The sequence below is a fragment of the Suncus etruscus genome, chromosome 12 (assembly GCF_024139225.1).
Source record: "Suncus etruscus isolate mSunEtr1 chromosome 12, mSunEtr1.pri.cur, whole genome shotgun sequence".
Lineage (NCBI taxonomy): Eukaryota > Metazoa > Chordata > Mammalia > Eulipotyphla > Soricidae > Suncus > Suncus etruscus.
The window spans coordinates 7480366-7490619 of NC_064859.1; the positions used below are offsets into that span (position 1 = coordinate 7480366).

The following is a 10254-nucleotide window of genomic DNA, read 5'->3' on the forward strand; positions in this document are numbered from 1 at the left end:
CCCATCCTTGCCGAATCGGATGTAACCACATTTCTGGGGTCCAAGAGCTGACCCATGCAGACAGAGAGAGGGGGCAGCAGGCAGGGGAGCTGGGCTTGCTCCCCACCTCTCAAGGACCTTCCTTCCTGCAGCCCAGAACGAAAGAGGCTCAGTCTCCTGTCTTCACCCCCTCCTACTGCTTGGTTTGTCTGCCACCTCCTCTAGGTGCAGCATGCTCAGGCCAGCACAAAAGATCTCAGCACCCACCCACACCCACAATACAGACCTCTAGCCCTGGAAGGCTGGGGTCTGACCACACAAACACCCCGAGAACATACATGGTCCAAATACACAACCTGCAGACTGTGGGTCACCCAACACTGCCAAGAATCCATATATTATTTATTGTATAGAATAAGCCATCTTTAGCTTAAGAGTAAAAATGTTCACAGTTAAAAGGTGTTTGCTTTTATAAAAGGAATTTTTAAAAAATGTATATTTCAAAGGAGGAAAAAAAACAAACTCTACCTAGCCATCAGAATCTCTTCTGAAATATTTGTATCTCAACAATACTGTGTCGAACAGATAAAAACTGGCAAATAATCGCATATACTGGCAATGATTATGCTCTCCAGACCCCAGAAAGAGCTCGTGGGTGGAGGGGCAGGACCTGTAGGGCCCCACAGTCCCACCAGGGCCTGGTGTTAGTAGCGGCTCAGGAGTAAGCATTGATCAGCAGAAGTGCAGCCAGGAGGGAACATCCACTTTCAGATGATCTTTCCACAGGTGGCTGATTCTCAGCCCAGAAGAGACGAGCAGCATTTGATCACCGCATCCCTGTAGTGGTGACAGGGAAAGGAAGAACCTAAGCGTGAGACAGGCTCAGATGCACTCAGGGAGACAGAGGCCCAGGCTGCCTGCAGCATGTAGCCCCAACCAACTTGACTTTTTCAATTCTGACTAAAGGAACCGGACATGTGAAACCAAGGCCAATGGCCTGGCATCTGTTCTGCCCGGCTCCCAAACTACTGCCTGGCCAAACAACCAAGCTGAGGCCTTTAGGAACCTTCTGTACCTAGCACCCAAACATGCTGGAGCTGCTCCAGCCCACAACACAGCTCAGAAAAGAGGTCAAAAGGGGCCGGTGAGGTGGCGCAACCTTACACATATAACCCAACCTCATGCACACAAACATATGACCTCATATACACACACACCATTTCTATTGACTTACACACACACACACACACACACACACACACACACACACCAGACTTGCATATGACCTCATATACACACACACCATTTCTATTGACTTACACACACACACACACACACACACACACACGACTTGCTTGCTTTCACATTTCTACTGGCCTCCATTCCCGACCTGATACACAAAAATCACCTCATATGCACACACATATGTCACCTCATATGTCTACATATGCACCTCACACAATCCCAACCACATGTACACATATACCCCCGACCACAAGGTCTACACACACCAGATCTCATTTTCACTAAGTAGAACCTTTCCTTGGCAGAGCCTTGTACCTCACTCACTGGGCATTTACTGTCCCAGAGTGGGACATGCTCCCCACTTCCTGCTGCAAGTTCCAGTGCACCCCAGGCCCCTCCACACACACTCCTACTGCTCTCGGCCACTGTAGACTCTGCAGCAGGAGGAGGATGACAGGGCAGCTCTGGCTGGTCTACTGAGGCCTGGCTGTGGCGAGGTGACAGCAGAAGCCTTGCCACACTGGGGCACCACCTCACTGTGGGCACACCCATGCCAAGCACCATGCCACGTTGCTTCGGGTGAGAACTGATGTGCCTGTGTCCGTCTGAGAGATGAAGCGCTCACCTGGCATAAGGGATGTAGGACAGGCTGTACCTGCAGGAGAGACGTTCAGCAGTTTAGGCGCTCAGGCTGACTCGGCCCAGCACCACCCGCACCCAGGCTGGACGCCAGCAGGGCTTGGCCACAACCGAGGGCAGATGAGGGCAGCATAGGGCCCTCCTGGATCTGGTTGGCTAAGGACTTGGACCCACGACCAACTAGACTTCTACCTAGAGAACCGCACCAGCAGACTCAGGGCCCCTAGGGAATATGGGGTCAGTACATGCAAGGCAAATGCCCTCCCCTGCAATGCTCTTGGCATAGCCCGCTCAATGATTTAAGGAGACACTGGGACTAAACTTCAAACCCTCTAGGAAGAAACCTTGAGTATGGCTGAGACAGCAAAGGATGGCATGCAGCCAGCCCAGGCTCTACCCGCAGAATGACACGTAGTCCACTAGGCATCATGGGTGTGACCTCCAAACCCAGGCCATTGAGGTGGGACACATCTCCCTCCTGTCATGGGGGGCCAGTCCATGCTGTGGCCTCCATGATGAAGTGGAACAGGGCAAGGGACTGAACTGCCTGGTGACAGCCAGGAGAGAACAGTGAAGAGGCAGAGGAAAGTGTCCGCATGGCGGGGTGGGGAGAGCACTTAGGACAGTCAGGAAAGGGCCCGGCCATGCTAACCAGCACAACCACACCAGGACCTCAACTCCCTTGCACTGTGGGACTCACAGCCTTTCCCTCAGTGACACCCCCAGGGTGGCTATGCCAGACTTACCAGGTCATGGACAGGAACTGCAAGATGCAGAAGAACACGGCCAGACCCTTCTTCTCCCACTGTCAGGCAGAGAGAGGCGAGTCACCTCCCGCCTGGTCTCTGCAGGTGTTTCACCCAGGATCCACACACGTAGCCCCCTCAGTCTCACACCAGACACCTCTTAGAACTTTCACTCTAAAGTCCTGTGCCCTGAGTCACACCCTGTGGGACCGGTGTGGGCTGACGTGGTCAGAATCAGTATCACAAGTTGAAAATGTCAAATACTTCATTTCAACCCACCCACTGACTGGGTCTCCCATTGTCAGACACAATGGCTTATTGTGGATGAATAAACACACCACGATTTATTCCTTCTCCTGACTGACAAGCTCCTTCTGGAGAGTTCCTCAGGGAAAATTGCCTGTTAATGGCACCTGCCCCAGCACCATGACCACGTTCAATGGAGCTCTTTAGAGGTCCAGGTCCACATTTTCAGTGTTTTAACCTGCTGCCTAAAAAAAGGCCATGGGACAGTCCAGGCCAGAAACAAAGGGCCAGAGACAAACAGTGCGTGTTTGAGCAATCTTCTGCCATAGTGCAGGTGGGAGTCAGTGCTCAGCCTGTCAAGAGCGAGGAACCTCAGGGGTATGGACACCAATGGCCCACAGGACAGCGCCATATTGGGAGGTGCCTAGGGGGCCCAGAACACGGGAATGGGGCAGGACTTACCCAGAGAGCAGCACAGAGGGTCAGCACCAGGCAGAGCTGGGAGAAAGGGCGAGGGTGAGAGAGGGCACGAGAGGGTCCCCAGTGTGCGGGGTTACACTCTTGGGCCCACAGCATCTCTGCAAATGGGACAGCCCACACGAGAACGAAGGGGGCTGGGAGAGGGAAGACATCCCGGAGCACAACTTAGTGTGGTCAGAGACACAGTTGAGCTGGATCCCAACAGTCAGTCTCTCTTTATAGTCTGAGATGACACCCCCCACCCCACCCCCGCCTCCTTGTTCCCAAGAAATCTGCATGGATTGAGGGACTCTTAGCCAGGCCAACTCGGGAGGAAGTGCCTCGCCTTCTGTTCGTAGTCCAGAGTCACACTCCCTTCCCAATGGGGATGCTGACAGGGCCCTCATCCAGCTCCGGGTAACGGGGACACTCTCAAGTATCTGAGCAGCCTCAGAACCTGTCCTTCCCAGGGGATACAGCTGAGACCATCCCGGGAACAGTGCTAGGAAAGTGCTAGCAGGTGGCCACTGCTCAGTGATGGGGCCCCATGAGGCTAGACACAGACACAGCCGCATGTCGTCCAGTGTCCAAGTCCCGCCCCAAGATGGTAGGGACAATGTGGGCAGCTGCGGACAGGGCAGGTCTATAGGAACATGTGGGGGACAGAGACCCCCAGGGATTTCTCCAGGGGAACCAAGTGGCTGGCTTTAAAAACCCCAGGAAGGACAAAGAGGAGGGTGCAAGGATGGCAAGTAGGGCCTGAGGGAGGTAGCTGGGCCACACGCAGAGACTGGCAACCGAATGAGGGGTAGACACATCAGGAGGCCAGGGAGGAAGGGAGTGGTGCTAGTCTCTCTCCCCAAGGATGAATGTGGTGGCCATCCGGAGGTTGGGGTGAGCCCCCCAATCCCCCACGGGCCCCTCACAAGCATGAGGACTGTGGCCATCAGCCGGGTGGTCTCAAACATCTTCTTCAGCTGCTTCACAGGCCCCATCAGGAAGCAGGTGCTGCAGGGAAGGAGGGAGATGGGGTGGAGAGTGGCAGCTGGATTCACTGAGTGCCCCACAGAGCTCTCTCCTGAACTCAGTCAGGGGCCCCTCTGCTCAAGTCTCTGTGTTCCACATCCAACACTGGTGTCTGTCTGACACTGCCCCCAGAAGCCGCAGGCAAAGGACCACTTGGAGGGGAGACAGGGTAGCACCCACAGGCAATTCTGCAGTAAGAGCTAGGCCAGCCATGCCTAAGGCCTCTCTGTCTCCTGTTTGTGGATCTCAGGAGCAGTGTGGGCTCCACAGTCAGCCCAGTGACGTAGCCCACCCTTCCCTTCTCTGAACTGATTCTCCGGGACACCCCACTATGCTTTCCCACTGCCTACCTCCCCCCCATAAGTTCCAGAGAGGGGTGTAGGGAGAAAATGCATCAAAATGGCCCCATGCTGGTGGCCACAGGAGGCACAGCTGGGGATCAGGCTGATGTGTGCAGGGGTGGGGGGATATGGTGTGTACAGGTGCATACCCCAGAGGCTGAAGCCCAGCTTAGATGTACCTGGCCAGAGCGGCGATGTTCCCCAAAGTGTAGAAGACAGCAAAAAGCCTCATGCCCTTTGGCAGCCACAGCAGGCCCGTGCCCTGGGCAGAGAGATGAGGTTGTGCCATAGCACACCCCTGCCCTGCCCCCAGTGCTGAACTCTCAGCAAATCCCTGAAGAAACTCCTGGAGCAGACCCCAGACTCCTGGGCTCCCAGCTCAAGGACCAGGCCACGGGCAGTGTCACTCACGAGGATGGAGCAGAAGATACCGCTGACGAAGCAGATGGCGAACAACTTAAGCCTGGTGCTGAAGCTGAGGGACGAGGCATCCAGGGCCTGCAGGGACAGTTGCCACCACTGTCACAGGCGCAGGGAGGTGCTGCGGCACATGTGACATGTGGTTTAATTGGGGGAAGAAAACAAGGTGGCCAGGGCAGAGGCCCTGGAGTTGGGGAGCCACAGAGAAAACCAGGGGCACCTATCTGCCATCGCCTGAAGCTGCAGGGGCTGGAGGGGAGGACATGTATGAGGTGTGGACCCAACCTGCCTGGAAATTGTTCACCAGGACAGGGGCAACAAGAACTCGGGTGACCTGGACGGATCTTGAACCCAGCCTCAGAGTCCACCCTGGCCACTGAGTTCCCTTTTCAGGTGCAGCTTTGGAGTCTCACAAACCTGACCTCAACTCTGGGCCACCACTCTGTTCGTTTGTTTTTTGGTGTTCGGGTCACACCCGCAGAGCTCAGAGGTTACTCCTGGCTCTGTGCTCAGAAATCGCTCCTGGCAGGCTTGGGAGGCCATATGGGATGCCGGGATCCGAACCACCATCCTTCTGCAAACGGCAAATGCTGCACCTCCATGCTATCTCTCCGGATCCTAGGCCACCACTCTGGACACAGCCTCTGACAGACTTTAAGAAACCCACACTTCCCTGGGGCAGCTGGACCAGTCCTGCTGCCGCACAGGAGCCTATGGGGCTGGAGCCACTGGAACCATCCTGAAACACTCAGGACATGCACCCAGCATTTCTTTTGTTGGTTTTTTGGGCCACACCCAGCGGTGCTCAGGGGTTACTCCTGGCTATCTTCTCAGAAATAGCTCCTGGCAGGCACAGGGGACCATATGGGACTCCAGGACTCGAACCAATCACCTTGGGTCCTGGGTCGGCTGCTCACTATCTCTCCAGCCCCCACCCAGCATTTCTTAGCCAGAAGGCCAAAAGACCCTCTGTGGGGCACCAGACTACACTAAGGAACCACAGGTGAAAATTCAACCATGGGGTAAGGGATGAAGACTGGGGGGGGAGGTGCACAGAAGGAAAAAAAGACAAAAGTGGGCCAGAGACTACAGTACACTGTGTCTGAGGGCATGGAGAGCATCCACCACCCATCAGAACAGAGCCCCAGATGTTGAAAAGTCTCAAGAGCTGGTGCAAGAACAGAGAAAATTACAATAAGATTCTGTGGAACAAAAGGCACATTCCCAAGCTGTCAGTACTTAAACAGCCACATACTAATAAATATTTGCCAGGGACTCAAAGCAGAATTCCACAGCCCCAGATGCCTCTGCTCACCTTCCTTACCTCAACAGAGTAATCTGGGTATCCTTGGGTAGCATGAAAAGTAGATCAAAATTTAACTAAAGGCACAACGAACATTCACATTAATGGCACACACACACAGCATTTCAAACTAACACAGGATCACTTTAACAGTCTAGTTTTAAAATCTTTCATCCACACCTGTTTTGCTGTTTGTTTATAGCCAGACGACCTTTCCTCGACTTGTTCTATGTGGCGCTGGGGACGGAGCCCAGATCTTATGCCCATCCCACCCCTTGCCACTGTAGACTTGACCAAGCAGCTTGTCTATGGAGTCCCAGACCAGCGTAGCCAGGACCTCATGAGTGGCAGGTCCCAGAATAGAGCATCCCCAAAGCCACAATCCCGGGAGAGGGTGGCCAGCAGCAGACAGGTAAACAGAGCCCCCTCCCTTGGGCACTGCCCCTGATGGGTGCTTGGGTGGGTTCTCAGGAACAGTGCTCAACCACACACTGGAATGCAGCACGGGGGGGACGGACACGGCTGGGCCCTGCCCAGGCTTCTTGTCAACGTAGCCCGTCTGACACACAGAGGATGTTGGAGGTTCCGGAGAGATCCACAAGGCCAAATCCAAGTGTGCAGGAAGGGGGTGTCCCAGCAGGTTCAGAAATCCGTGCTTCTCTCTGCACTTCCCAGGTCCAGCGCAGATGCAAACCCGGCAAGCCGCGGACAGACCCCAAACAACACACCCCTCCCACAACAAACACTCCCCAACAGAGACACACCCCAACACACACCGCACCCAACTAAACAGTCTCAACACACGCAGCACCCACACTTCCCCAGACACACGCCCAGCAACACCCCAGCATCCTCAACAGACACACACCCCTCCTCAACACCCCGGCACCCCGCAAGGGCAAGGAACTCACGCACCCTCCGACGCCACACTAGCAGCAAACGCCAACACCCGCCACAGACACACAGACAGCCACGTTCTCGACACACGCACAGCCCGACAGGCCCCGCCGCTCAGAGACGCGCAGCCCTCCGCCCACGCACCGGCCGTGCACGCCCGCCGAGCAGACACGGCGGCAGGGGAGGCCCCCAGCCCGGAGCCCGGCGCACGGAGCCCCGCCGCCCACCTGCGCCGTCAGGCCCTGCTCCTCGTCGTCCTGCCCGCTCAGCACCCGCCGCAACTTCTCCATGGCCGCCCGCGGAAGCCGGGAGCCGGAAGCCCAGGGCCGGAAGTCACACGTCCCGCGAGCTTCCGCTTCCGCTCCCGCCACGCCCACCTCGCGGGGCGCGTGCGCACAAGGGCGTCGCACAGGCGCACTGGGTCCCGGGGAGACCGCGCCGGCCCGCGCCGTCACCGGGTGGAAGTGACGCGGCCTGCGGGGTCACTGGGCCGGGCCGCAGGCGTGTCCCGGGTCCGAGTGTCCCGTGGACACCCACCCCCTTCGCGTGCGCGGCCCACCCGGGTTCGAGGCCTGGCTTGGCCCCTGAGCTTGCCGGGAGGGATTCTTTTTTCTTTCTGCCTTGCTATGGGCCACTCCCGGTGACGCTCGGGGCTTCCTCCCGGCTCTGCGCTCAGAACTCGCTCCGGGCTCGGGGACCCTAGGGACGCCGGGGACCGAACCGAGGTCCGTCCCGGATCCGTGCGTGCAAGGCAAACGCCCTACTGCTGGGCCATGGCTCTGGCCCCGGGAGGGATTCTTGAGCACAGCCAGGCGCAGCCCCTGAGCATTGCTAGCGTGGTCCAAAAGCAAAAAGAAAAACAAGGGTCCACAGCGCGCTGACTTGTGCTCCACCCGCAGAAGGATGCATCGGTTTTCCTGGGCACGAGACTGCCCTAGGCCCATTAGACTAAATATACACATCTCGAGGGTCGGGCTTCTTTGGGTTTTATTCTATTTGGTTTGATTTCAGACCACACCCCGCGTGCTAAGGATTTATTCCTGGATGAGCACAAGGGGCCCAGAAAAGATGCACGGATTGAAACCAGGTTAGCCGTGGCCACCATTTACCTCCTCGGTGGCAGGACCACCAGCATGGACTCTGCTAGGCTGAGGATCCCGGGTGCTACAGCTGCCCTGTGCCCAGCTCACAGGCAGAGGCTGGCGCAGTGCCCACTGGCAGTGTCCCCAGATGCGCTGAGTCACAGCTGAGCAGAGATGCAGTTGCGCCACCTTCGCCGTATCTGATGGGTGGGTGCACCAGAAGCATAGGCCATGCAAACAGCGTGAGCGATGCTGCCAGCACCCCTTGGGCCCTCTAGGAGAGTTCAGGAAACCTGCCAGGTCACACCTTTGTCCCCTGGGCCATGAGGACACCTGGACCTGCCCCGCTCCACCCCGCTACCCAGCCAACTGTGCGAAGGGTTGAATCTTCCTTCTGAGCCATGCTAGGCCAGGGGGTCATTTCCTAATGTGCCTCCGTTTCTGCAATGGGTTGCCAGCTTCCATTTGGGGCACCACGGTTTGCACTTTGCTCTTTTTTGTGGGGCAGGAGCACATGGAGGTGGAGTAAGCCTGCACTGGCCTCACAGTGCTCTGCCCTGAGGAAGGAGGGTTTCAGGCCGGGCAGGCGTAAGCAGAGGCTGTTTTGGAGGAGCAGCGGCATCTCGTTTCTTGGCCTGAATTGGCCTCTGACTTCCTATGCCGCGGGGCTTTCCCCTGCAGAATCGAGAAATTAGTCCTGGTAGGCTCAGGGATCCTACGTCCGGGATGAAACAGGTCGGCCCTCCTCGTTGTGCTAAGGCTCCAGTCCTGCAGCAAATTTTCTTGCATTGCTCTGCTGCTGCTGTGTGAGAACAGGACTTCCAAGCAGTGTGCAGGACCAGGGGTTCCTCCCAGTTCCTCTCTGGTCACCTGCAGCCATACTAATGATTCTGCTGGGCTCTGCAGGACCCAGGGGCCCAGGCTATAGCCAGTTCTCAGGTAGTCAGCTGTACACGTGGAATCTTGTGATACCAGGGACTGAGTTGGGTCACCATGGCCTGGGCCTCAGTCCATCTTCACCCCAATTGTTTACAGGCTCCCTCTTTACCTACATGGTTGCTGTTGCATTCATCTTTTTCCCTCAAATATTTTTAGTAAACTCTTAATTGAATCACCATGAGATAGTTATAAAGTTGTTCTTTTTTCTTTAGGTTTTCGGGTCACACTCGGCAGTGCTCAGGGGTCACTCCTGGCGCTACCCTCAGAAATCGCTCCTGGCAGGCACGGGGACCATATGGGATACTGGGATTCGAACCACCGTCCTTCTGCATGCAAGGCAAACACCTTACCTCCATATCTCTCCAGCCCCTACTAAACTTTATATTATATATAAGATATATTTAATATCTCACATAAGAGTCTGATCATTCTATGTCTCTTCCAGATTCATTTTGCTCCAGACAATACCATCTCCATCCACACGTAAGCAAATGTCATGATTTCTGGAGGGACAAGAGCCCTGGACACACACAGGTCAGCATACACTATAGCCTTGGGGCCCGATGCCTGTGTTGTTCTGATTACTGCTTGTCTGTGTCCCCCATGAGCCAGAGTCCAGGATGTACATAGTGTGGTGAAAGTGAGGTCAAAGGCGCTGTGACTGGGCTCCCCACATAACCTTGGTGCCCATGCTCAGGACCACATTCAGCGGTGCTCAGGGGCCATCCTCATCTGCAGTGGCATGTTAGCAGTGACAAGACTCAGACATGGCCTGTTCAGGAGAATGCCCGACCTCAGGCCAGACTCTGTCCCTCTCTCTGCTGCTTCAGATGCTGTGAAGTAACACCAGGGCCCCAGGGCAGAGATCTGACAGTTGGCCCTGACCTCAATCAAGTCTGAAGATCAGGGAGGGCTTTGGAGCTAAATGCTCC

The 10254-nt window shown here is 56.0% G+C and overlaps 1 protein-coding gene across 3 annotated transcripts; it reads right to left on the reverse strand.

The window, feature by feature from the left end:
* Positions 1 to 360: 360 nt before the first annotated feature.
* Positions 361 to 7610, reverse strand: SFT2D1 (SFT2 domain containing 1). Of its 3 annotated transcripts, XM_049785231.1 has the most exons (8): positions 7529 to 7610; positions 5093 to 5179; positions 4861 to 4943; positions 4241 to 4322; positions 3318 to 3353; positions 2610 to 2668; positions 1850 to 1879; positions 361 to 816 (listed from the first exon to the last, which is right to left on the reverse strand). In XM_049785231.1, exons 1-8 carry the CDS (start codon positions 7589 to 7591, stop codon positions 777 to 779), a joined length of 480 nt encoding a protein of 159 aa, XP_049641188.1. In that variant the 5' UTR covers positions 7592 to 7610; the 3' UTR covers positions 361 to 776. The 3 variants fall into 3 exon arrangements, with proteins under 3 accessions (XP_049641188.1, XP_049641187.1, XP_049641189.1); XM_049785230.1 differs by lacking the exons at positions 361 to 816; positions 1850 to 1879; positions 2610 to 2668; positions 3318 to 3353 and having other exon boundaries at positions 3826 to 4322; XM_049785232.1 differs by lacking the exons at positions 361 to 816; positions 1850 to 1879; positions 2610 to 2668; positions 3318 to 3353; positions 4861 to 4943 and adding an exon at positions 6426 to 6448 and having other exon boundaries at positions 3826 to 4322.
* Positions 7611 to 10254: the final 2644 nt, after the last annotated feature.